Source organism: Moschus berezovskii, chromosome 26 (assembly GCF_049115385.1).
Source record: "Moschus berezovskii isolate FMDL1 chromosome 26, NW_MosBer_1.0, whole genome shotgun sequence".
Taxonomy (NCBI): Eukaryota; Metazoa; Chordata; class Mammalia; order Artiodactyla; family Moschidae; genus Moschus; species Moschus berezovskii.
In genome coordinates, this window is record NC_142485.1 from 9,158,452 (window position 1) to 9,186,017 (window position 27,566).

Here is a 27,566-nt window from a genome sequence, read left to right on the forward strand (position 1 = left end):
GTACTGAGTTTAAGATTCTGGGGGCTTAGTTGCTCTCACACCCCCTGTATTTCTTGGGACAGTTATGTTCCTGGGTGCTCCAAGAGGCCTCTCACTGAGACTGTTTGGGGGTGATCAATCGGAAACAACCAGATCGAGGCTAGGCCCTCCCATGAATGGAACTGTGACATTTACTCCTGCCTCGAGACCCCTAAGGACTGGTGGAGGAGCAGTCCCATGGACTAATTTCCCGAGTTTTCATATGGGACAGACATACAGGCCCTTCCACCATTTGGGGAAACAGTACAGACGTGAGTGAGGGCAGGGCGAAGCCTGCATCCAGAGGTGACAGGATGTTATCTGCTAACACAGCTCTTTGCAGGGAGTGAGTAAACAGACACATTTGCCTTGGGATGGAGGGCCTGCCTCGAGGAGAGAAAAGGACCCCTACCAAACTGCATTTTTCTCTAACTGCCCCTTGAATTGAGACAGAGTTGCCTGGTTTCTTGCGGTCTCTTCTCTGTGAGGAATGTCTTCCCCAGCTTCTGGGCTGACCATTACCAATTGTTTAGGGATTAACCCTTTGCCACCTGAAGGAGTCTTGCTCTCCCCCCATCTCTTTCCCTCCACATTGCCCCTCTTGCTTTAGAGCACCTTTCATCAGCTTATAAATGATGGAGAAGTTGACCACCAGCACACGCTCCCTGGGTGCACGGTGACATCACTATATCTTTAGGTGCAGGACTGCTTTAAGAGCCTCTCTTCATCGAAAAACTCGAGTCGTTTGACTTGGAATCTGTCCATCAAGAAATTTGGTCTGCAGGGTCCAACGTCAGCTTCCCCCAGCAAGGCAGCGCCTCCTCTGGTGTCTGCCTTCAGCTCTGGGCTCTGTGTCCCGTTTGCCCCCTGGGGTAGTGCCACGCCACTCAGATGCGGTCTGCAGCTTTCCCTGCACCCCCTCTCCAAGCCACATTTTGGGACACAAGCAGTGTGGAGACCCAGCCAACCTCAGGGACAGCTGTTGCTCTTGCCTGCCCCTGGAGTTGGTCGTGATCAGACTCCCAGCTTTCTGGAGCTTGGGCCTCATTACAAAGAATCCCCAGGGACTCTGAGGCAGAGGGTGGCAGGGGGACCACCCTCTGTTCTGGGGTGGTGGTGGTGGGGGGTGGTGGCGAGTGGGCTGGATGGAAAGAATGGGCTGTTTCTGCTGGGACTTTTCTCTCACCTTCTGTCTGAACAGGAACCCTTGGTTTTTGACTTGAGGTTCCTGGGCCGGCTCTGAATGTAGCGTGTGTGCCCGAGTGATGGACTTGATATTTACACAAGCCACGCTGATAAGTGCACATGTGTTTTTAATGTTTTGGCTTTCTAGACCACAAACATGTCAATGTGCATATGCGTGCACACACAGACGTGCTGTCGGGCTGGGCCTTGAGCGGGGCGCTTTTTTCCCTTCTTCTTAAAAAAAACAAAACCCAAACAAACAAAAAAACAACTGTCCTCCCCAAATCAACACCTTTGTGCTCACCCTTCCCTTCCACGCTGCCTCGGGACTGTCGGAGGGGCCATCATCCGGTTGTCTCACCTGGAAACGCAGCTGACTTTTAAAGCCAGCAAAACAGCCGGACTCCACCTTCCCCGGGTCTTCGCGGGAGCCGAGCCCCACCGGCCGGGGATGGAAAGGCAGACCTCCCTCGCTACAGCCTTCCCGAGCCCCGGTCCGTCGGCAGCGGCCGCTTTCCGTACTGCAGCCACAGACAACACCACCGAGAAAGCAGTCTGCTGCTGCGTTAAGTTAGGGAAAAGTGACAAAAAGGAAAAAGCAAGAAGTCTTGATTAGCTCCTGGACTTGCAAGTCCTGTTAAGCGTCCTTGCTTTCCTGAGATCTGACTCTAGTTAGCTGCAGCGTTGCGCATCCTTTTCGCTCTCCGCAGGCTTCTCTCCATCCCCTCTCTCCCTTCCTTTTTTCTTTCTTTCTTTCTTTTTCTCTCTTTTCCTCGTTTCCCCCTTCTTCCTTCTTTTATTTCTTTATTTTTTTTGGTTTTGTTTTTTAGGGGGTGTTGACCTGCGCTGAGTTCTGGGGAGCCGAGCCCTCCCGCCCGCGAGCCGATTGGCCGGCGGCGCGGGTGACTGACGGGCGGGCCCGGAGCGCTCCCGGCGGCCGGCGCTGATTGGCCGGCGCGGCTCGGAGGGCTCGGCCGCGGGAGCGCCGGGCACTCGGGTCCCGCCGCCTCGGGCGCCTGGGCCGCACTCGGGCCGCGCGCTCGCCTCCCCGCGCAGCTCTCCTGGGCCGCCCCGCCAGCGCCGGGCAGGAGCGCGCGGCCGCCCAGCCGGGCGCGGGTGCGGACGGCGCCCTTTGTCCCCGGGGCCGGGGGGCTGCGGGGTGGGGCGGGGGCGCTCCTGCAAGTTCGCGGCGGGACGCGCGCGGGGAGACCGCCGGGGACGCCCCGCGTCGCGGGGGCCGGGGCGCCGAGCATGGGCGGCGGGCGCTGGGCCGCGGCGGGCGCGCTGCTGGCGCTGGCCGCCGGGCTCCTGGCCGCGGGCTCGGCCAGCGAGTACGACTACGTGAGCTTCCAGTCGGACATCGGCGCCTACCAGAGCGGGCGCTTCTACACCAAGCCGCCGCAGTGCGTGGACATCCCGGCCGACCTGCGGCTGTGCCACAACGTGGGCTACAAGAGGATGGTGCTGCCCAACCTGCTGGAGCACGAGACCATGGCCGAGGTGAAGCAGCAGGCCAGCAGCTGGGTGCCCCTACTCAACAAGAACTGCCACATCGGCACCCAGGTCTTCCTGTGCTCGCTCTTCGCGCCCGTCTGCCTGGACCGGCCCATCTACCCGTGCCGCTGGCTCTGCGAGGCCGTGCGCGACTCGTGCGAGCCGGTCATGCAGTTCTTCGGCTTCTACTGGCCCGAGATGCTCAAGTGCGACAAGTTTCCCGAGGGCGACGTCTGCATCGCCATGACCCCGCCCAACGCCACCGAGGCCTCCAAGCCCCAAGGTGAGGCGGGGGTCCCCCGGGCTGCGCCCCGGGCCTGGGGACGTGCCCTCGGCCCTGCCCGACGGCCTCGAGACGTCTGAGGTGGTGCCCGGCTGGGCAGCCCCGCGCGCGCACCCGCTGCGGGTCGTGGAGCCGCTGCCCTGGGAATCCAGTTTCCAGGAAACAAAGCTTTAGCTCCGGGTCCCAGGAGAGCTCTTTTCTCCCCTGGGAGGGAACCGAGTCCCCATCGGAGCTTTGAAGCCCATAGACGAGATGCCCCCGGGGCTGGGGGCGCGAAACACAACCCAAACTCTGAATCTGGGAAGCTCAGGAAGGCCGAGCCAATGCTAAGGTGCAGCTTTGTTTATATTCTTAGGTTCGAGAAGGATTTTTTTTTTTTTTTTAATCGCTTTTCTTAGCTAGTCATTCAGCCAAGTAGCTCCCGGACTGGTGCAAAACGAGCCGAGAAAAAAAGTTTAGAAACTGCAAGGCTTTCTGTTTCCTCCTTTCAGGTAACAGCTTCGGGAGACTTGAGGGAGGGGGGTGGATGGAAAGACTCTTCTCCCCCATTCTTGCATACCCCCTGCTTCTCTCATTCACACAAATCCTCAGGTAATTAGGAAGAGAAAATTGTCATTAGCTCTCCTTGGGGAGCGGGGACCGCAAATTGAAGACTTTCCTAACAGCCCTGGAGATGGGCAGGAGGTTGTTCTTGGAACCCTCTCCCGCTTAAAGGGCAGCTCTTGACGGGGAGGAAGGCACATCATCCCGCCATCCCTCACCCCCAGGCCACAAGACAGAGCAAAACAAATTAACAAGCCAAAAAAAAAAAAAAAGAGAAAATCCCCAACAAACCAACACCCCAGCACCATCGCCTGACTTTGAGAGGAATGAATTCAACACCGACTTCTTTGGAAGCAGAGTTGAGGCTCAAAGAGCGGCCAGTGATAGAGGTGGGGAGCCTTGTGCCCAGGGCACGCAGCACAGGATCCGCGTCTCTAGGGCTTTTGGAGAAAAGGGCTTAATGTGTGTGTGGGGGGCGGGGTGGGGGTGGAAAAACCTGTTGCTTGCTGGCTCAGCTTATCTCCAAGTGATGCTGGAGGAGGAATGTCTCCTGCGGGTCAGGCTCCCCAGAGAGAGGGTGGGGTAGTCTGGGGAAGGGCACCCTGAAATTTGAACGCCTTTGCTTATTTCAGGGAGGGCGGAGATATGTCCAGAGTGGGGGATGTGGAGATGGGCTTGGTGGATGGACAGGGCAACAGCCTGAGGACCCCATGCTCGCCCTTTCTGGAGGTCTGCACAGGATTCTCCTTTGGGGAGATGCTGTCGGTACCTGAAGCAGAGTAAGCCCTTGGTGTTCTGTCTGGATACAACCCACGGGATTTTCCTTCTCCCCTTCTGGGAGAGAAGCCCAGCCCTACCCCCAGAGACCTCAGCCAGCTCTGCTCGGGCAGAACCTGCCCCCAACTGCCCCTGTCTGGTACAAGCGGGGACAGAAACCTTCCGAGGGGGACTGGGAGGTGGGGGGACTGGCTGGGGTGCTTCCTTATGCATGGACAATCCTTTCGGCTCGACCCCCGCCTCGCCAGAGGCAGGGATGGTTGAGGGAAGGGAGACCAAAAATCCATGCTGTCTTCTTGGAGCCATTTACATCTTGGCTGCCGCCCCCCTTGGCCCCCTCCCAAAGTCTGCCCTTTGCACCATATCCCCTCCTCCCTCTATCCCAGGAGTGCTCAGGTAGCCCACTCTGGATCAGCTACACTACCGTGAAGGCACCAGTCTGGGGTGGAACTTGGGACCTGGTTCTCCCCACCATGTTTTTGGTGACAGGTTCTGTGGGAGGCACTGTTCCTACCAGGGATTGCAGCCCCTTCAGTGGGAGGAACCCCCAAAAGGCGTCCCCTGGGGCTGATTGGCCACTGCTGTCAACTGAGCCTGGAAGTGAGAGGGATGTCTGTGTGTGTACGCAGGTCAGGGGGAGAGACCAGACTCCTGGTCCTCATCCCTTATGGCTCGTGCCTCCAGAATAAGAACTGGTACTTATGGAGGCGACCAAGTCCACATGGCCCACTTTTATTCTTTATTTCTTTTTATTCTGTAAAATTAAAATGGGATTTTCAAAGCAGTGACATGTCTCCAAATGCTGGCTGGCTGCTTCTGTTCACATACGGGGGCAAGTACTGTTTTAGGGTACTGGGGCCGGCCTTTGGGGCCACACATCATTTAAAATAAATTTGATAATGAGATGAGTCAAAGGAGGCTCCCCGCACCCCCCAAAAGCCTAGGCTCAAGCTGCTTCAGCATCGATTATGGGAGAGGCACTATTTTTTTTCCCCAGAAAAGTTATTTCTCAATCTTGCACTTGCATTAGACCCATGCACTCCCAGGCCGATACACTGTCATTCCTCCTTCCTGCCAGGTTTTACTGATTCAAGCTCCATGAAGGAGCACATACTTCTGTTTTATTTTGTTGTTGTTTGGGCATGTTGTGCGTTGTTAGCCTGACTGTTTCAGGCACAGATTGCAAAGGCCACGGTGCCTCATTCTTCCCTAGAGCCTTCCTTAGGGTCCCTTCCCTGTGTTGAGGAGCTGGCCAGGGAAGACCTGCTGTGTGTGTACGTGTGTGTGTGTGTGTGTGTATGTGTGTGTGTACTGTGTGCATGTGTGTGCATTGATTTAAAAAAACACCCACATGTTTCTGATTCCACTGTTGCACTCCTCTTCCCCCTTAAATATTGATGAAACACAACACCTTTGGTTTTTGCTTCTTTCACTTGAAACATTTTAAATGCATCTAAAAACCGCCATTTCATCCTGCCTCTCTGATGGATGACTGGGTAGGTTTGATATTTTTGTGCTCAGGCTGCCTGCTCCCCCTGCCCCGGCACAGTTCAGAGAGGCCACAGGTTAATATTGCCCTTCAGAGCTGGCTGTGAGAAAAGTTGAGGCGGGCTGGGGAAAATACACTGAGCTCACCCCAGCCACCTCCTGCCCCACTGGGAGACGCTGAGGGCCAGACGGCGATGGGACTGAGAACAATGCCCAAGTGGTGTCCAGAGCCCTGGGCTGCCAGTCGAGTCGGGGAACTCAGGGTGTCCAGACCAGGTGCTGTGAGTGAGCCAAGGGCACCTGGTGTTTGTATTCGGATAGTCCTGCCTGGCTGCTTGTTTGGCCAGATTATATTCATTGAACTTTGCCCTGTGATAACTTCCGTTAAAATTTTTTTTAATCCAAATAAGGAAAGCCTCCCCAGTACAGTCCACACTCTCCAGGCAGGTACCCTGGTCCTTCCCATGCGGCAGGACTTCCTTTCCATTTTTCTCCCCATGGAGGCCAGAATCAGAATGCACGATGCCGGGTAAGCGTTTCCCTTTTGTCAGAAACAGGACCTCTGGAATCCGATCTTAAGTTCCAGCTGAGAAGCATAGTTCCAGCCTCTGGGCCGAAAGATAGTCCCACCGTCTTCTGCTTGGAGCCCTGCAGTGGTTCCTGCTGCCGAAGGAGTCTGGACAGTGCGTGGCCCTGGGCGTAGCGTCAAGGTGGGAGAGGGGTCTGCCAGCAAAGACAAAGGCGTGTGGCCTCTGCTGAGCCTCACAGGGACCCTGCCTGGAAGTGGGGCGTGGTCAGGCACCCCTTCCCGGGCGCTGGGGACCAGCTGTGTCGGGGGGCAGGGCGGCACCGGCCCCAGAGTGCTGTAGCTGACTCCCTGTCCGTCGTGGGAGGCTCTGCCCATTTCTCTGGGCCACAGAAGTGCTCCAAGGCGAAGGAGATGCTGCGTAGGAGCCGCAGAGGGGGAGAGGGAGGGGAGGAAGAAGAGCCCTAACGGGAGTGGAGGTCGCTCAGCACACCGTCCTCCTTTGTGACTTGCCCAAAGCTCATGGCCTCCAGTGCTGTGCTGGATAGAGGCCCCTTAGGATGTGCCCAGGCTTTCCTACATCCTGGATAAAACTCCAAGATGTCTGATAGATGGTGGAGGCGATGCTGATGCTGACGGTGGGATGGTGAGATGGTGGCGGCGGCGGTGACAAGACACCTCCCCTTCTGGCGATTCCACTGGGTGGCTTTCTCCCAGCTCTTCCACAGGAGGCCCTTTACCTCCCAGGGGAGGGGCCCCTCCAGCATCTGCAACATTTGGCCAGGAGGATCTGCTGGCCCTGGCTTCCAAACCCTCCTCCCCTTGGGGCCTAGCCGCTTCCAGTTCCCCCCATGCCTGTGGCACATACACTTCCTCTTCAAAGTACTTCACGGTGTGAAAACGCCAACAGAGAGGGTCTCCCTGTCCCACTCGGTCCTTCCATTTGGCAGCAGGGCTGGTGATGCACCCCCAGCCCCCTCCCAGCTCCTCCTGCTCCCTGCCCCGCAGGATCTCGCGGCAGCAGCCCTTCTGGACAGGGGTGTTCAGGGCCTGTGGTTGGACTTTGTGAGTTTGGCTGATTTTCTTTCTTGGCTCATGGAGAGCTGGTCGGATGGATCAGGGAGTTTGGGAACACGAATGGGGCAGGAATCAGGCAGGTATTTCAAGGGGAGGGGAGAAAATAGGAAACAAACAAACAAAAAAACTAGGCTGGAAGTGTTTGGTTACAAGTCAGCTTTTCCCAGGGACGCACCACATCAAAACACGATTCACAGGACCCGCCCCATTCAGCCCCAGATAATGGAGATCTGAATAGCTGCACTATATTGAGTAGCTCCAGTCCCTGAATGTTCAAGGAACTCGATGTCTGCCTGGGTTTCCAGGACTCGTCTTTTCTGGGATTGCCTTTCAGAAATTCCAGACGACCGTTACCCGCTTCCAGCCTGGTCCTGAGGCTGATCTCTGTCTGCCCTGGGGGTAGTTCCTCCAGCATCCTGGGCCCCCATCACTCAGCTCCTGTCTTCTTCTTTCTGTCCTAGGCACGACCGTGTGTCCTCCATGTGACAACGAGCTGAAATCCGAAGCCATAATCGAGCATCTCTGTGCCAGCGAGTTTGGTAAGAAAGCGGCCCAGGCTGCCTCCGGGAGGTTGGGCATCCCTGGCTCCTCCCGGTCTGCTCCCTGGAGCAGAGCCTTTCGGACCTTCATTTTGGAGATGTGTGTTCTCTCCCTCCATCCTCCCCAGACAGCTGCTTTTCTCAGGCGGATGGGAGACTAGATAGGGTGGGGAACTGGCTGCTTTTTATGAAAAGTCAAACTTGGCTTCTGCCTTTCTGTGTGTGGGATCACTGGATGGGTTTGGGGGGACCTTCTCTGGGCGTAGAGGGAGGCAGGTTTGGGACGAGCTGGGGGTAAACCAGGCTGCTGGGCTGGCTTCCCGCATGGCTCTTTTTCCATCCACCCCTAGGTGTCAGCACCACGCCGCCCTGGATCAGGGAGGGGGGTCATTGGTGTTTAGGGCCGTGGGGGCAGGGGCTCTCAGGTACTTCCTGGCAAATAAAATGACATCCTCACAGTGGGGGGAATTTCCCTCCCTTCTTCCCAAATCTCTCTGGGTTAAAAGGGAATTCTGGGTCCACATTTGCAGCCCCAAGAAGAGGGCTGGATGTGGGCCTGGGGCCTGCTCTCAGGGGACCTTTCAAGGGTGGTCCCTGTCATCTGCTCCTCAGAAGATGGAGCCTCAGACACCTCGGGAGAGTGTCCTCTGAAAAATTAGACGTGAACTGCATCCTTTTGAAAGGTTGGCTCCCTTCAGCCTGCCTCTATTTTGTATGGAGCTGACATATAAAATAGAGGCGGCCGGGGCTGTTTTGCTAAGAACAGGTTCTCACGATTCCAGCCATGGTGTCCCCGAGGCTGGATTTGATACAGAATTCCTCCCAGGAAACATGTAATGGGCTTCCCTGGTGGCTCAGACAGTAAAGCGTGTCTGCAATGCAGGAGACCTGGGTTCGATCCGTGGGTTGGGAAGATCCCCTGGAGGAGGGAATGGCAACCCACTCCAGTACCCTTGCCTGGAGAATTCCATGGACAGAGGAGCCTGGTGAGCTACAGTCCATGGGGTCACAAAGAGTCAGACACGACTGAGTGACTTAACACTCAGGGCTGTTTTGCTAAGGACAGGTTCTCCCAATTCCAGCCATGGTGTCCCTGAGGCTGGATCTCTTACAGAATTCCTCCCAGGAAAAGTGTAAACGGTAGGTGAAGGAAATCTTTATGTCCTTCCAGGGCTACCTATTGTGGGTTTTCATTAACCAGCATAGTAATGCACACGAATGGGCCTTATGCTGACAAGGTGCTGTTGGAGAGCAGCACACATGTAAAGCTGAAGGAAAGGGTACATGTGACGCTTGTAGTCTCAGGGTATTTGTCACTGTGACTGCAGGCAGGAGTTGTCCCGCAGAGCTCCTTAAGAATGCACACGTTTTTCATGCCCTATTTCTTCATTAAGTATCTCTACCTGCCTCTTTGATTCTTGGTGGAAGAGCTCTAGGAAGGTTTGTCTGCCCTGCCTTCTGCCGCTTGTGTTTGAGTCACATCCTTTGTTTTGTTTACCATTTTAAGTGAATTTCAAAGAAATTGTGAGAGCACCTGCAGCGGTGTTTGCAAACTCTGATGACCCTCTTTCTGTCAGACCGGGGTGACTCGTGCTTTCTCAGGCTCACATTCTTGCTCCATCAAGGGGCCCCCAGTGCCCATGAGGCTGGTGGGTCTGCATGGCCCTAACCTGCCGGAGTGACAAGCTTTCCTTCCACAGATGGAGCAAGATTCCTTCCCAAAGAGGCATTTGGGCATTGAGTAAAGGGCCATAAATAAAATCTCTCAGAAGTCCTCACCAGAAGCCTTTTGCTGCAAAGGGGAGGGGGGAGGGACAGGAAGAATCAGCTTGCATGCAGCCGTGATCCTTGTGCGGGGATGGGTGGGGGGGGTGTGTGGGAGTGGGAGGGGGTGGGGGACTGGGGTGGGGGTGGGGCGGAGGGGTTGGATAATACTCAGTAGCTGCTTTTAGATTTCACTGACCCCCTTCCGATAGTGTAAATCACCACACTCTGAGAAGTTGACTCCCTGACGTTTCAGCAAATCCAGGGAATCCTATTGGAGCCATCTCCGAAACGTGGTGTATGAGTGGATGCTTGACGCTGGGATCCCATCTCCCAGTACCCAGGGTGCGAAGGAGGCGGTGTCTGGTCACTGATTCATGCGTCCAGTTGGTCATTCAGCCTTTCTCGAGCTCAGAGCTCTATGCTAGACTCCATGTCCCCAAATATGGACCTAGCATAGCTGAAGATTTAATTTAAAAAAATTTCATTTTTAACCCCGCCCACACATGAATCGGTCATTTCCTAGAGAATCGTGTAGTCATATAAGTCGCCGCCTGAAAGGGGCGCTGTGGGCGATGCAGGGCAGAGGATGTTCTGGTGCTTTGGGAAGAGAATCGGTTGCCTTTCCATTCTGATTTCCTGGAACTTGCCAACCTGAGCTTGTTGAGGGGCTTTGTGGCAGCTCGTTAATCTAGAGTCATTCCCGCGGCGTAGGCTGAAGAGGCAAACCTTGGGAAAGAATGTGAATATGAAAGCTGACCTTTGAGTGAAGGGCAAGGGTCTCAGGGGGCTGGGGTAACCCACCTGGGGAGATGAATCCTCCCCTCGCCCCAGTGGGTGCCAGTGGGTCCCTGCTGGGTCGGCTGGCCACCTGTTCCCTGTAGTGTGCGGGTACCAGGAGTGTCTCTTATTTTAATAACCAGTCTAGGCCTGGCCAATCTGATTGGCAATTTGGGACTGTGTTCCTTTTGCCCAAAGATGGTTTCCTTCTTGAGTGCCTAGAACTTTGGAGTTCTCCTGGGTCCTCTGGGTCATCCTATCAAGTCCACTTATTTCACAAAGAAGGAATCTGACCTGCTCCCCTGGTGTTCTCTTTCTGACACGCTGCCTTTCCCACTTAAGATGAACAGCCTCGGGGCTGGACGCCAGACTTCTCTATCTGGATGCAGGAGAGACTTTTATGGTTTTTTTTTTGTGTGTGTATGTGTGTATTGTATTCTCATAAGGCAATAGAAAGGATTTTTTTTTTTCTCTCTCTCTCTCTCTGCAGGGGCTGAGTTCAGCTCTGCCCTTCTCAGCACCCTGGAGAATGCAGCCTTGTTGAGAAACTTGTTTCCTAGCTCAGTTCATTTCAAGTGAGGGAGGCAGTCAGCCACGCTGATGGGATTCAGTTAGGAGACAAAGAAATGCAGCGAGGCAAGCTGATACACAGCAGAGAAGAAAAAGAATGCTTTACTCCCCACTCGAGGGATCACACTTTGCATTAAGCGGCCTTGACATCCCTGGTGGGAAGACATCAGCTTGTTGGAAGGCTCTTTGGGAGCTCGGGGAACAAGGGATCCATTCCTTCTGGGTCAGCACTCCTGAGCCCTCTCCTGCCAGCGGTCATCCTCAGGCTCCTTACCCGGCCCATTACCGCCTCCCCGGGAGGTGCGATTGTAACTCTCTGGCAGCTCTGCCTGCCCACTGGTTCTCTCTACCCCTGCACTGCACCTCCGCAGTTGAGAGTACATTCCCCCACCCCACCCCCCACTGACAGGGAAAAGTCTCAGTAGAAACACCTGTGGGCTGATGCTCAGGAATGCAGCTGGATCAGCCCGGATCAAGCCCCAGATGTGTGGCCGCCCAAAGTTAGCCGGGGAAGAGGTTCTGAATTCAGCTTGGCGGCCAGGGTGCCTGCTGGGCTCCATTCAGGACGCCTGGCCCTTGCCTCTTGCTCTCCCTCTGCTTTTCCTGCTCCATGACAACAGGGTGCCACTGTTTTCTCTTAACAGGGTCAATATATTATTTGCGAACCACCACACTTAGTAATCCTGCTGTTAACAGCTCAGCGCCCCTAACCATCTTTCCTTCAGCTCAGCTTATCCCAGGGGGTGGGAGGGTCTGATTTATGATAGCTGTGGGGCTAGGACCACCCCCGCTGCCCCCACCGGGCCACTCTCTCGAGCTTCTGGATCTGTAAACACCCTTAAACTTTTCTGGTTGAAACGGGCAGAAAGAATCATATACTTCTAAGATAGTTCACAGCTTCCTCTTGTGCTGGCTTCTTTTCTGAGAGTTCAGGTGTCCAGTATTTTCTGGCTGTGCAAAAAGATTTCTTGGCCCCCCCTAGAAATTTTTCTTGCCTTCTGAACATTTTTTTTTCATTTATGTTTCCTCATAAAGAGTAAAACTGTACATTGCCGCACTCAACTGAGTCAGAGGAAAGAAAAGAGAAAAAAGGCTCTCACCGTTACACTCGGGAGTGTTTCCTAGAAGCAGCATTCTCGGCGGTTCCTGGACCTTAGCTAATTAGCTCTCACTCTGCCTCAGTCTGCTTTCAAGGTGTCTTGGCTGGGCTACTGTTCGGAGGCTCAAAGTTTTACTCGGAATGTTTGATTACTTGCAAAAAGTAGGCTCGGCCTTTCCAAGCCAAACCTTGGGTTTCCTCCCGCAGAGGAGGAGATGTAGCTGCCAGCAGGGTAATTGCAGCGTCTGTAAGCTGCTTGAGAGCAGGGTCTGTCTCTGGTACCATATTTTACCTAATGTAAGACACCCATTGATTGCGAGATGTGCCATCCATCACATGTGTGATACCTTCCCTACAGGCGGACACATCCTTCATGTTAAAATGTGAAAAGAATCTGTGTCTTAGAATGAACAAAACAAGGCCTGTATGTACTTAGATTGGTGATTGCACAGTTCCACGGTAGGCATGAAATAAAAGTTTGCTGGACTCATGTATGGATGACAGGATATGACTGGGAGATGGAAATTGGCCTTTTTTTTTTAAGTGGTTTAATTTCCAGCTTATTTTCTGTTAAGTAACTGCAACTTGATTTTAGGATGCATCATCTGAAAATCCACAAAGATGGATGAATATAGGAATTCTTAACTCCAAAAATATGATGATAGGAAGCACACTTCTGCACATAAATCCTAGATTTTCTACAGTGTGCATGAAGTGCCTTTCCTGAACATTCACCATTGTTAAATGGGCACAAGTACATTTAAATCATAAGACTGGGCTGTATTTAAGTGAGAAAAACAGTGTAAAAATTATTTAATATTAAAATATCCCTGGATGAATACAAATTGGGATAATTTAGACTTACATTTCAACTCATTGTACAGGGTGGCCTTTTTTTTTTTTCTTGACTCATTGTCTATCCTCTTTTTTGGCTGTTATTACATTCTAGTAGTTCTTATGGAAACTTGGAGAATAGACAAATGATATCGTTCTGGCAGTAAATGCACCTTGTAGGCAAAAAAAGGAGCATTGGTTTTGTTTTTCAGTTTTCTTCTTTTTTTAAAAAAAGAAGTGTAGCTGATTTACAGTGTTGTGTTAATTTCCCCTTTACAGAGAAGTGATTCATATATAAACTTATATGTACTTTATATACATAACTATACACATATACACTTTTATATGTACATGAATATATATTTTGCATATTCTTTTCCATTATGGTTTATGTGCTATACAGTAGGACCTTGTTGCTTATGGCCTTCTTTTTTTATGTAAGGAGAAAACTCCTTTCCAAATGAGTATGTGCAATTTGTTTATTAAGTTTGAGGGAAAGTACGTGCCCTGTTTTGGGTAACTGAGTGTGTATGTCATAAACAAAACGAAACCCTAATATCCAAAAATCTAGTTCAGTTGATTCATCATTACTCAGATGAAGTAAAATTAAATAGACACACAGATGATGACAAGGTAACCCCGGGGTGGAGTTGTTGGGCTGAAAGCAACTGGTTTTCGTTGGTCCCTGAAGGTCTCTAAAATACACAGCCCGTCTACAGATCTGGTAATAGTTGGAAGGAGTTGCGTGGCATTTCATGTTCAAGGAAACACAGAGTCAGCCCTTTAAGTGCCCTGGCAATGCAACTCTCAGCCTGCGGTCCATCCTGAGTCCTCCAGGGACTCAGGGAGTGGCTTGTTCTGTGCAGAGACCATGGCTGAACTCTCGAGTGGCCTGAAAGCCCTTGAATGGGCCTGGTGGATCGTGATGGTGAGTCCCTGCTTACCCGCAGACTCCGAGTGGAGAGCTGGGGGCCTGACTGGGGGCATCAGGCCCCGGGCAGATGGGTACCACTCTGCGCTCTGAAGCCACGTCAAGGAGCCATGAGCAGAAGCTGGGAAAGGAGCCGACTTTCCCCTCTGTGAGCACCCTGTCTGCCCATCTCATTGTCTCCTGGCAGGAAATACTTAGATGAGGCGGAAGTCCATAGCAACACTTCTTTAGTTGTGTTGGGATGGACTGACTGTCCATCCTGGTGGTCCTGCCAAGGGTGGAGTAGCCCAACCCAGCCCAGCCCTCTGTCCCCAACAGGCAAGGCCTCCCTTCACCAGAGAAGCTGGGGCTGCAGCTCACAGGCTCTCAGTTGAAACCTCTCCAGAACCAAGCGCTGTTTCCAGCTAGCTCTCCCGTGTCTGGCATCCTGCTGGGATGGTTGCTCTAGGAGGGAGCACTGTTGGTTTAGGACATGACGGCTTCCCCTCTTTGGTGATGCGTGCAGCTTGGACGAGGTTATTTGTTGAGACAGTCAGTTGCCAAACTGCATGGTTTGGGCGCCCTTTGACGTGGTTTTCAACCTGCCATTCTGTGATTCTCCTACTGAGTGGCTCTGCTCCACTGCTTTCCTTAAAAAAAAACAAAAAAAAAACCTTGCTGTGATAAAATATATATAACATTAAATGCATCCCTTTCATCATTTTTAGGTACAGTTAGTTCAGTGGCATCGAAAGCGTTCACATTGTGATGCAGGCAGCACTGTCCCTCTTTGGATACTTGTCTTCTTCCCAAACTGAAACTCTGTACCCAGGCACTGACCAACCCCCACCCTCCACCTCCCCCCAGGCCCCGGAACCCCCCCACTCTATTTTCTGTCTCTAGGACTCTGACGATTTCAGGTACCGCATGTAAGTGGAAGCCTGCACTGTTTGTCCGTTTACGTGTCTGGCTTATTTCACTTAGCATCGCGTCCTCCTTATCATTCGATGTGTATATAAACAGTCGTGGAGAAGTGGGGGGGCATGGGAAGAGTTTCCCCTCGAGTTCACCTGTGTTCCCTGGAGCCTTTCTGGGGGTGGGTACAGAAGGAGCGGGTAAGGGATGAGCTGAGATGAGGCGGGCTGCCCACCCATTTGCTTGGGTGCTGTCTTGCTCCTCCGTACCCGTTTGTCATTGTGAAGATCTGATGGACTGGATGGGACCTCAGAGATCAGCCAGTCCAGGACCGTCAGCTTACAGAGGGAGGGAAATAAGACTCAGATAAAGGCGTTACTCATCAGATGGCCCGAGGCCACTCCACCTGGCATCCCTTGCCGGTTTTGTTCCCAGCAGCTCTTAGCTGGGTAGCCGGTTCGGATTCCACACCCTTCCTCCTTCATGTTCCCTCATGCCCATCGCGTTTCCATTCTGCCAGGAATGGGAGAGGAAGCTTTCTGGGAAGGGGCACTGGGTGCTTTCAGAGTCTGCCCGGGATAATGGACTGATGTCTGTACCTGACACACAGAAGGGGCTCCGTAATCCACTGGTTTCTTTGTCGTGAGGTGGGCTGTGAGGTCCAGGAGAAAAAACATAGGCTTTGGGCCAGAGAGACTGGGATGAAGTCCCACCTTTATACGCGGAGTGACCGCGAGGAAGTCTCTTAACCTCTCTGAGCCTGTCTCCATCGTCTCTGGGCAGTGGTTCCTGTGTGGTTGTGTTGGGAAGAGAATCGGGTCAGTCAGGTGGATTCGGTTCCTGGACCATGGCAGCGGCTCCAGCCGTGACCAGTATTATCTCTTCTTATTGGAAAGAATTGTTTCAGGGTGGAAACTGGCCTCGGTCGGAGGATTGGAGCGCTAATATAATCAGCTTGCTTGGCACGAAGTGTTAGGAAATGGAATGGAATGTCCTGATGGATTTCTGGTTAGCAGGGGATTAAACCTGAGAGACCTTGCACAAAACCCGTTTAGGAAAACTTTTAAAAGCTTGACATGGCTTCAAGGTGCCAAAGTTCACATACCCCAAAACAAACCAAAACCCAGAAAAACCAAACAAAAAGCAGCCCTATACATACTAGAAGTTAGGCAGTCGGGCTTTAATTAAATGACACCCTAAAGTTGAAGTCATCGGACAATGATGACCGCAGGGCGCATGGAGCTCGGATTGAGTGTTTGCTAGTTCCTGGATACGCCCACAGAACTTTGCTCTTTTGTTCTGGGGTGATTTTTCGAACTCTTATTCCTGATGAGAGTTTTTCTGCTTATAATGTATTGAGTCTAAGGGAAATCTTTCAGCCCTTGGTGTTGTCCACTTTTCCCAAGCACTGTCTCTGGGTAGTTTTTTCACATTTTCCCCCCCACCAGTTGTGATAATTGTGATATACACACCCGTTAGCGAAAACATAAGCCATATTCAGAACCAAATGAGCATTTAAATATTGGCTAATTTCTTCCAGTTTTGCAGAAATGAGCCAGAAGCTCCCATCCGTATTTATTTTTCAAAGGAGAGCAAGTGGCCAAAGAGACGTCAGGCCCTCACCCTGCCCCAGCCTGCTTGGAGCAGCCAATTAAACATGCATTAGCTTTGGAAGGCTGCTCAAAGGCCTATAGATTGCACTTGAAATCTTTGTTTAGTCTTTCAGGAACACTGTCACATGGATGATTTATCAAAGAAAGTTGTTTATCTGGCAGTAAAATAAACTCTGGGCCTGTTCAGACGAAGGTTTCCCGTGAATTTCTACCAAGGTAAACACTGGTAACTGGCAAATTCCGTGTGAAAGCCAGATGCACACGATAAATATTTGAGCTACAGCTCTGCGGTGTCCGGGGCCCGGCCTGTCACCAGCTCTGTCACTCTCGCCGCAGCCCGGAGGCCCTGGCCTTGCAGCCTGGCCGGTGGGGCCACCAGGCCCACGGGCTGGCAGAGTCCACATGTGTGCTGGAGCTGCCCCCATGCCATGGGCCTCCTGGGGCTCAAGTGCCACTTAGTGCTGGCACCGTGGCCTCCCTGGCTCGGAGGGGGCCAGCCTCAGGCCCCTCCTGCCTTCCTTGCACTCACAGCCCATCCAGAAGTGGCCAGTTTAGGATTCTCTGCAAATAGAGACCTGTTGAACCCCACTGACAGGAGGCTGGGTGTATTGAAGGATTTGGAGCTGGGGCATGCTGGTCGGGGGTGGTGCCTGGTGGATTCTGCTGAGCTGGAAGTAGGGTCTCAGAAGGCTGAGATACTTCCTGGGGGTCTCTGGCTGTGCTCCTTGGGGGTTGGGGGGCTTCATTTGGGATTAAGGAGGGGCAGGTCCAGCCCTGTGAGGGCAGTGTGTGTGCCTGGGACCTGTCTGAGCGAGGGAGGGGATAAATGGACGAATGGGGATGATGGAGCAGGAGGAAGCCAGGCCTTCTAGGTCTTCCCGAGGAAGATACTGCGGCTGATGTTTATAGTGGCCTTTCAGGGAGGGGCTGAGTTATCAGCTGCTTGTTCTCAGCCCCAGAGGCTGGAGGTTTTGGATCACCCTGGTCTTGGTCAGGGTCCCTGTGGCATGGCTGAGTTGGAAAGTGTCTGTGGGCACCACCTGTGACCAAGGCTCTGTCCTGGATCCTGCCAATCCTGATTTCCCTGGTGGGTCAGGGAGGAGAAGCGAGGACCCGAGAAGAGATGACGTTTGTTCACCTGCAAGGGCTTTAGGATGGGGGTCTGCGCTCACGACTGAGTCTTGAGAGCAGATGGCATTGGTCTTTCACCCCTTGCCGTTGGAGGGGCTGTGGGTGTGGGAGGCTGGCTGCTTCGACAGCTCTTCAGGCATTGCTGTGTGGGAAATGAAATCTTCCAGGCCTGCAGATACTTAGGGGAATAAAGGAGTATTTCTTTAGGGCAGGAGTTAAGGGGAATCATCGACCACAGATTCTGAAAGGATCTCTTTGAGCTGGAGAGAGATTCCAAAACAGTACTTTGGCAGTGGGGAAAAATCAGGAAGCAGCTTCCCTAAACTAGGCTTGCTCCCATTCAGGCGGGATTACCAGAGGGATTTTTCTCCTGTTTTCTCCAGCCCTTCCATGAGCGGTTTCCCTGGGATGTTTCCTCCTGGGGTTCCCTCAGATGTGTTCTCTGCGCTCTGTGAGCCCTCAGAAAATGAGTTCACCGGCTGGTGTGTCTTCCACTGCAAATCCAGTAGGCTTCTGGAGCTGGCTTTAGGGCTGAAAGTGAAAGAAAGTGAAAGTGAAGTCGCTCATTCGTATCCGACTCTTTGCAACTCTGTGGACTGTAGCCTACAAGGCTCCTCCGTCCAATGGATTCTCCAGGCAAGAATACTGGAGCGGGTTGCCATTTCCTTCTCCAGGGGGTCTTCCTGAACCAGGGATCGAACCCGGGTCTCCTGTACTGCAGGCAGACGCTTTTCCCTCTGAGCCGCCAGGGAGGCCCGTAGGGTTAGCGCTGAAGGGAATCCCTACTCCTGTGACCGTGGCTGCAGAGTTAGACGCGGGGCCTGGAATAAGCACTTGAAACCCTCAGCAGCTGCGGGATGCCCCTCCGTGGAGCGAGTCCCCTCCTGCAGGCTCCATGACGGCCTCTTGGACCTCGGTCTGTGTCTGCATCTTCCTGTGATCTCAGCTCCCGATCGGGTCAGCAGATCCAAGGACCTGGAGGATGAGAGAGGCCAGGGCCAGGCTCCTCTGTCCGTTTTCTCACTTTGGTGCTGGTTCCAACTTGCAGGCCTGTGGGAGGGGCAGGGCCTGCAGGGGAACTGGATACATCCAGAGCGGTTCTGTGGCGGAAATGAAGATGGCAAGACAGTCAGACAGTCCCTGGCGGCTCAGATGGCAAAGGATCCGCCTGCAACGCAGGAGACCTGGGTTTGATCTCTGGGTTGGGAAGATGGAATCCAGAGGACTCAGGTTCAATCCCTGGGTTGAGAGGATTCCCTAGAGAAGGGCACGGCAACCCACTCCAGTGTTGCCTGGAGAATCCCCATGGACAGAGGAGCCGGGTGGGCTACAGTTCATGGGGTTCACAAAGAGTCACACAGGACTGAGCAACTAAACACAGCACAGCATAGCAGACAGTGAGGTGAGATATCCTGATGTCAGGAGAGGAGGGTGGGAAAGGAGTTAGGACTCAAAGCAAATATTGAAAGTGAAAAGCTTTAGTCATGTGCAACCCTGTGGACTGTAGCCCGCCAGGATCCTCTGTCCATGGAATTCTTCAGGCAAGAATACTGGAGTGCTTGTCATTTCCTTCTCCAGGGGATCTTCCTGACCCAGGGATTGAACCCAGGTCTCCTACATTGCAGGCAGATTACCGTTTGAGCACCAGGGAAGCCCAAAACAAATATTAATAGTACTTAAAATTTCCAGGATGCTTGCTCCTTGGAAGAAAAGCTATGACAAAACTAGACAGCATGTTAAAAAGCAGAGACAACACTTTGCTGTCAAAGGTCTGTCTAGTCAAAGCTATGGTTTTTCCAGTAGTCATGTACAGATGTGAGAGTTAGACCATAAAGAATGCTGAATGCTGAAGAATTGATGCTTTCGGACTGTGGTGTTGGAGAAGACTCTTGAGAGTCCCTTGGACAGCACGGAGATCAAACCAGTCAGTCCTAGAAGATATCAACCCTGAATATTCACTGGAAGGATTGATGGATGCTGAAGCTGAATCTCCAAAACTTTGACCACTTGATGCAAAGAGCTGACTCACTGGAAAAGACCCTGATGTTGGGAAAGATGGAAGGCAGGAGGAGAAGGGGACGACAGAGGATGAGATGGTTGGATGGCATCAGTGACTCAATGGACATTAGTTTGAGCAAACTGGGAGAAGGTGAAAGACAGGGAAGCCTGGTATGCTGCAGTCCACGGGGTCGCAAAGAGTCGGACGCGACTGAACACATTTTTTTTTTAAAGAAGTTACTTTATTGAAATATAGCTGATTTACAGTGTTGTGTTAGTCATTCAGTTATACATATGTATACATCCTTTTCATTATGGTTTATCATAGGATATTGAATATACTTCTCTGGGCTCTACAAGAAGACCTTGTTGTCTATCCAGTCTCCATGTAACAGTTTGCATCTGCTCATCCCAGCCTCCCAGTTCATCCCTCCCCACCCTCCATCCCCCTTGGCAATCACAAGCCTGTTCTCTATGTCTGGGAGTCTGTTTCTGTTCTGTAGGTAAATTCATTTGTGTCATATTGTATATTCCACATATAAGTCATATCCTATGGTGGCAAATAGTATTTTGTAAGTTGACAAAACCTGATTCAGGTAAATCACGGGTAGAGGTCTTCTGTGTTTTGGCAGCTGACTCGGTGTCCTGTTAGGGCTCACCTTGGCCAAAACTCAGCGGGTCTCAAGGGCTGAGTTGAGGCGTGAGGAAGGAGGCAGTCCCTTCCAGGTACCCCCCACTGGAAGGGTGCTGGGATCCCAGAGGGAGCAGGATTTGGAGTGAGCAGGTCTGTTAGAGGAGTGACCCACCCAGCATGGCCATGGGCCAGAGGCAAGAGACCCCGGTGGCCCTGGGAGTGAGGTGGTTTGCTGTGCCCATGAGGGCCGCCTCCAGACCATGTGCAGCCACCTCTGTGGCAAGGAGGGGCCGACCAGAGAGTCACGGGCTGGCCTTGGTTCTGAGATGCGGAGGCTCAGATGCCTGCCATGTGCCAGGTGCCAGCAAGCACCCAGCCTCGGGGGCGCCAGCTCCTTCCTTTACTCCTAGCTTATGTTCATTTAAAGACGGGGGTGTGATGTGTGCCTGCGTTTTCCTTTAAAACTTGGACGATCCGCCGAAGGCACGCACTCTTGCATGGATGTCATCCAACAGATGCATGTGGGGCTTCTGCTGAGGACACGGCCCTGCTGACACCCTCACTCCCTCTGCTGACTTTGGGATCCGCAGACATCCAGAAACACAAGTGTCTGTTATCGTTTCTTCCCAGAGTCTGGGAGGAGGGGAGTCCCCCCACGGTCAAAGCCAGAGAGAGCAGCTGTCTGCTCTCTGCGGGTGCTGTGCCCTTGGCAAGGAAGGTCAGACCTCAGCTAGAAGGTAGCTTTTACCAGCACACAGGTGCTTTTTAGTGGGGGCAGCTCCACCCATCTTTTTGTGTGCAGCTTTTCAAATTGCATTTTCAGTGAGAAGGCCTGGGGCTTCCCAGGAGGCGCTAGTGGTAAAGGATCCACCTGCCAATGCAGGAGACTTAAGAGACGTCAGCTGGATCGAACACCCAGGGTTTGATCCCTGGGTGGGGAAGGTCCCCTGGAGGAGGGCATGGCAACCCACTGCAGTGTTCTTGCCTGGAGAGTCCCATGGACAGAGGAGCCTGGTGGGCTACAGTCATGGGGTCGCAAAGAGTCAGACATGACTGAAGTGACTGAGCACACACACACGAGCTACCTCTTGGAGGTGAGCAGCCGGTGTTCTCGGGCCTCAGTGGAGCTGGTGGGAGCTGGTGAATGTGGAGGTGAGCCGGGGAGGGTGGAGCACTGGGGGGTATGGTGTGTCTCCAGATGAGCTCGTAAGAGAACCAGGGCACCTCCCACTCTTTCTTCTCGGAGCCCGCTTGAGGCCAGAACTTCGTTCGGAGTTGGGGGGTGCTCCACCAAGGGGCTCACGTGCTGCCTCTCAGGGACCTGGCACCCAGCCCCTCTGTGCAGTGTTCCTGCCCTCAGGAGGGAAGTGGGTCATGGAACCAGTCATGTCCTCGAGTTAGTCTAAGGCGAATTGAATTGAATGGAGGCTGTGTCTGGTGCAGACTCAGGACTGGTGATGCGTGGTGGGGTAGGATGACTGGGGTGTGGTTTCTGCCTTCAGATGGTTGACCATCTAGAAGGGACGGAGGGGAGAAAAGAGACAAACATCAGATCGTGTCATCAATGCTGAGATCCCTGTAGGAGGGAAGCCCTGGGGCTCTGGGCACCCAGAGGAGGAAGCAGGTCTTCCTGTGGAGGAGGTGGGAGATGGGGGCGGCTCCAGAGAGAGGACACCTTGTTCTGTCCTCCAAGGAGCTGCTCGAAGTTCGGCAGGCTGAAATGGTGGACGTCGGAAGAATATTCCAAGGGGAGGCCTCTGCAGCGACCAGGGCTCAGAAGCGTGATGTCACCTGGGTGCCAGGGAGTGGTGAACCTCTGTGGTCACCTTGTAAGGCGGATGGGGGCGCGTATCTAGAAATGAGACGGCTGGTATCGGGGAAGGTCGGCTTGGGGCCTTGGATGCTGAGAGGAAGGAAGGAGCTTTCTGTCTTGTTGGCCATCCTGGGTGTGGGGATCCCATTTTAAAGTGAAGGCCTGGGGTGGGGAGCAGGGAGAGGAAGAAGAAAAAGGAGGAAGATGAAGGGGGAGATGCTCCCTCATCCACAGCAGTGACGGCAAACTTCAGGCGTCTGGGGGAGATGGTGAGGGGGCGGCTGTGGGCTCAGGGCATCTCTGGTCGGGGCCGGGCCACCCGCTGGAAGGAGCCCCTATCGGGCTGTTCCGATGAGCTCAGCACGCGGCCCGGGCAGCCAGGCAGGGCCCTCTGCTGTGGTCAGGACCCCGGGAGACCTCTGGGCGCAGCGGGGCGGGAGCCTGAGTCCGCCGTCGGTGCGCACGCGGGTCAGCGCAGCGCGGGGTCATTACCGAGAGCGGCGGTCATTACCAGCCGTCTTAAACCCCCCGAGTTTCTCTGCAGAGCTCGTTAGCTGCGGACACGCGGCGCTGGGGGAGCCGGCCCGGGACTGCGGGGCTGCGTCGGCCCAGGAGTCTGGGGCCTCCTGAGGGGGGAGGCAAGGGGGCTGCAGCCCCGGGACCAGGGGGCGGCCTGGGACAGGGTGCGAGCGTGATGTGTGCGCTTGGACTCACATTTGAGTGTGTGTGGGCGGGTCTGAGGGTGGGTGTAGCTGTGCGCTGCACACGCATGTGTGGGTTTTTGCACAGCATGACTGCCTGGCGAGCATGCGTGCTAGCCACCCCTCCAGGGGCTGAGGCTCCACGGGTGAACATCAGAGGCCTTCTCCTCCCCCCAACCCTCCCATTGCTCCAGAGGGGCGCCTTCCAGAACCTGCCCACGATTCCCCCGAACCCAGGAAGGCTCTAGAGCCCCGGAGGGACTCCTGGGCAGCTGGCCTCCGGGCACGCCCAACAGCCATCTCTGCGGTCCAGTCCCCCGTGTTTTGTTAATTCCTCCAGATGCTAGACAGGCTGATTTTGTTAGGTTTCAGTGTTTGCAGCAAGTCCATTTAAAGCTGCTGGTTCTCTGGGCGAGAGCCACTTTCTTGGCGGATTCCAGCGGTTCAACCGCAGGGATTGTCGTGAAGGGCACTGGTGTAATCCCTGGGACAGAAAAAAAAGGTCCATCCGGAGGAACGGGCAGGGATTGGGGCGTCGGAGGGGCCAGAGTTCAAGGCCTGGTCCTACCACCTACTGTGTCAGCTCGGGCCAGCCGCTTCACCACCCTGTGACTCAAATTTGCCGCCCTGGAAACAACCGTAAAACAAAACTAAAGCCTTCTGGGCTTCCCTGGTGGCTCAGCGGTAAGGAATCCGCCTGCCCGGGCAGGAGACACAGGTTCGATCCTTGACCCGGGGAAGTCCCACAAACCACGGAGCAACTAAGCCCGTGTTCCACAACTACCAAGCCTGAGCGCTAGAGCCCCCAAGCGGCAACGACTGAAACCCGCGCGCCCTGGAGCCCGAGCTCCGCAACGAGAGAAGCCTGCGCACCGCAACTAGAAAGGAGCTCCCGCTCGCCGCACCCGGAGAACAAGCAGCAGCGAGGACCCAGCCCAGCCAAAAATAAGTAGATAAAATTATTAAGACGCCCAAAGTTCTGTGCGAGATGACGTGGGTTGTGACAGACCGTGATCCGGAACCCGGAGGCCCGGCGCGCTGGTTTCCTGCGCTGATGCCGCCGGGTGGGGTGAGCGCTCAGCGTCCCTTTGGCGGTGGCAGCCGACAGCGGGTGTTGTGTGTAGGCAGGAGCTGTGAAATGTCTGCCCGTGGCCTGCAGGCATCATTTTATGCCATGGGGTGAAGGTTCGGTGTTTCCCCGCTTTCCCTGGGGCCTGGAGATTCTCTTCCTATATCTTCTTTTAAATGACGCCAGGGGGACGGTGGTTGAGAGCTGGGTCCCTCTTGCTGCGCCAAGGAAGTCGTGTGCTGTGTCGCTCAGATAGAACCCGGCTTGTTGAGGCAACAAAACCTTGACCCACAAGGTGGTGGGATCCCACCCCAGGTGCTGTTGCCCAGCTGGATGCCCTCTTGCCCCACTGGGCAGGAAGCTGGAAGCACAACCCTCGGGTCCCTTCCAGCCCCGCGGAGTCCAGGGCTCGGGGGTCCTCGGGGCACCTGCTGGCTGAGCTCCTGCGAGTGGCTTCCCCGGGGAGGGGGCTATGTTGGGGTGAGAGTGAACCTTCTTTCTCAGGAGGACTTCGCATGATTTTCCGAAGGATGGTGGAGGAGCTGCTGGGGTCCCCAGCAACCTGGGGTCCCAGCCTCGAGTCCGACCTCACACACAGACCCTTCAGGAGGGCAGAGTTGGCCCTGCTAGGCACCACGGAGCTTTGAAGCCGTCTGGAGATGCACGTCTTTATGATGAAGGCCAGAGGGCTTGGAGCCCCTGACTCCTAGGACCAGTCCTCCGATTGCCAGGGAGGAGGCTGATGGAGCTTGAATGGAGGTGCAGGCGGGCCTCCCGCCTGCCCTTTTCTCCTTGCAGGCGGGACCATTTGGTGCCCCCCGCTCCGGGGATCAGCTTTCCCCAGGACTTGGCCTTCCCTGTTGTGTAACTGGGTGTGCAGAGCTGGGAGGCCGTGGAGCCCGGCCGGCTGCTTTGGAAGAAGGTGGCCTGGTGGCCGATGGGGGTTTGCGGGTGACGGACAGCTCTTCGCCTGCTGCCTTCTCCCGTTATGGATCTAATGTGTCTTCTGGCAGGTTTCCTCGCTCTGATGGTCAGACCCTGCGGAGCGCCAGCACTGTCCTCTGCTTCTGCTCACATCCCCATCCCAGTCCCCACTTACCCAGTGGGTCAGTGGGTGGAATCCGGTCTGGACCAGCTGAGAACTCTCTGTGCTCCTTCCTTGGGCCCAGGGGCCTTAGCATGAGGCGCCCCGGCCAGAGCTGAGAATCTGCTGTTCCTCCCAGGGAGCCCTCCGTGTAGAAATTCCAGGGGCCCACACCCCAAAACTCCGACACAGACACTGAAACACAGCTACTCACGCAGTGGCTTTGGGGTTGCTGGCTTTTTGGGGTTGTGGTCATCAGGGGTGTGAGATCCGACAGCCCATTTCTGGGGGGTGGGGTCGCTCTAGTGAGGGGAGGCATAGGAGCACTTCCCTCTGTTGAAGCCCCTGGCCCACCCCAAAAGGCCCCCAGAGGAAGGCAGGTTGGGGACTCACCCAGGCAGGCCCCAGGATTGCTCAGCAAGGGTGTCTTGGACTGGGGAGACGTGGGGTGCCAGGCCTCAGCCCGCTGTTCTGTCTGATGGGTGGTCCTGGGCCAGAGAGGGGGGCTAAGCTCTCCTTGAAGGGGTGGGGGGCCAGCAGAGCAACCTCTGCCCCCGTCTCCTCCTTCACTGCAGCCACGGCTTCTTGTAGGAAGTGCCAGATCTGAGAGAGAGCGAGGTGGGGTTGTACTGTTTTAGCAGCTCGGTTTTCTGGTTTGGGGCATTTTGTCCTGGCCTCTGGGAGGGGCAGGATTTCTTGCGTTTGGAGAAGAGGGGCCAGGCCTGTGAGATCACGTGGGGTGGGTGCCCGCAGGACTGGGGTCCTCTTTCTGAGCCGGAGTGTGTGTTGAAGGACAGTGATTGGGGATCAAGGGGAGGGGGCAGTGGGGGCCCGGGTTCCAGCTCCCTGTCAGCTGTGGGCAGTTGAGACCAGGGTCCTCCCAGCCCCTGTTGGCCAATCTCCGGGACACTGCTTGGCCGGGTGGCCTCTCTGACCCCACGTTGCTCTCAGACTGTGCTTCTGTGTCCTGACTCTGTGTCCTTTAAACACACCCGTGCCACGAAGCAGAGCCTTTCTTCAGAAGAACTCTTACCCCGCCCGCCATTGTAGAAACGGGTCCGCAAAGACCTCTGGGCTGGAGGAGGGGGCCCTGGACCCGGGTGGACTCGGCCACTTCTTATTCCCGGAGCCCGACTGACACTTACCCTTGCGAGAGGTTCCTGGGTGTGTGGAAGGATGTCTGACCTCCAGGAAGAAGGGCTGCGCTTATCCGATGAGATACGTGTTCTGCATTTTCTTCCTGATGGACATTGGGGCTTCCACCAAGTGTACCCTGTGGGTACGGACGATACCAGCCTCTTCTTGCCAGTGTCCACCTGCTCACCAGAGGTGGTGGGTACTCTCCGCCGGAGACTCTAGCTGTGTCTGCAGCGGGCTTGAGCTCGGCTTGTAAGACTTTGCTAGGGCCAAGGTAGCATTGACCGCTGGGGTGTTTAGACAACACAGATGTTTTCTCTCTCTGTCTAGGAAGTCAGACAGAGAAGGCAATGGCAAGCCACTCCAGTACTCTTGCCTGGAAAATCCCATGGATGGAGGAGCCTGGTAGGCTGCAGTCTGTGGGGTTGCTAAGGGTCAGACACGACTGAGCGACTTCACTTTCACACATTGGAGAAGGAAATGGCAGCCCACTCCAGTGTTCTTGCCTGGAGAATCCCAGGGATGGGGGAGCCTGGTGGGTTTCCGTCTATGGGGTCACACAGAGTTGGACACTACTGAAGTGACTTAGCAGCAGCAGCAGGAGGTCAGAAGTGCGATTAAGGTTCCTGGAGCCTGTGCTCTGCACCCGCCCCTCCTGGCTGGGGGTCTCATCTGGGCCCACTCGACCCTGAGGGCAGCAGTTATCACATCCATGGGCAAGTCTGTTGATGATGTATTTATTTTTTTAAATTTCTTTGATAAGGGCTTCCTAAGTGGCGCTAGTGGTAAAGAATCCGCCTGCAATGCAGGAGACACAGGAGATGAGGGTTCGATCCCTGGGTTGGGAAGATACCCTGGAGGAAGGCACAACAACCCACTCCAGTAATCTTGCCTGGAGAATCACATGGACAGAAGAGCCCGGTGGGCTACTGTCCACAGGGTCGCAAAGAGCTGGACAGGACTGACATGACTTAGCACTCATGCTCTTTTTAATAAGTAGCTTTCCTGGAGACGCAGAAAGGAGCCCTGAGTGGGGCTCCCCATCCTGTTGCTCTGTTCCCCTCGCACACATTCCCCCCAGGCTCTCAGGACCCAGATCTGCCCCCCCTTACCTGTGTGTGAGGCTCCGGGTGGGTGGAGAGAAAGAAAAGAGACTCAGGGAAGGTCAGAGGATCTGGAAGCAGGAGTCAGTATACACCCAGCTTGGGGCTGATTCCACTGGCCACCAGGAGTGCCCACCCTCTGAGCTCAGCAGGAGCTGGGATCCTCGACAGTGGCGAGGAGGCCAGCTTTTAGTGTATTTTATCTATTGCTTTTTGCGACTTGCAGTTACTAAGAAATATTTGGCTATATTCCCATGTTGAACCTACATCCTTGAGCCTGTCTTCCCCAAGCCGTCTATCCCACTCGCTCCTCAACGCCTGTCATGCAGCCACCACTGGTTCCCTCTAGTTTGTTCCTGTATGTGTGAGTCTGCTTTATTTTTTCTCTTGTAGTCACTAGTTGCATTTTTTAGACTTTAAGGATCACGTATAAGTGATATCATACGGTATTTGTCTTTCTCTGTCTGACCTGTCTCACTTA

The 27,566-nt window shown here is 54.3% G+C and overlaps 1 protein-coding gene across 1 annotated transcript in view; it reads left to right on the forward strand.

The window, feature by feature from the left end:
* The first annotated feature begins 2,231 nt into the window (after positions 1 to 2,231).
* Positions 2,232 to 27,566, forward strand: part of SFRP1 (secreted frizzled related protein 1) — a 42,144-nt gene continuing 16,809 nt past the window's right edge. The window contains exons 1-2 of the mRNA XM_055416637.2: positions 2,232 to 2,980; positions 7,853 to 7,930. Of these exons, the coding sequence (XP_055272612.1) occupies positions 2,455 to 2,980; positions 7,853 to 7,930 (604 nt within the window). The 5' untranslated portion in view covers positions 2,232 to 2,454. The remainder of the gene's footprint in view (positions 2,981 to 7,852; positions 7,931 to 27,566) is intronic.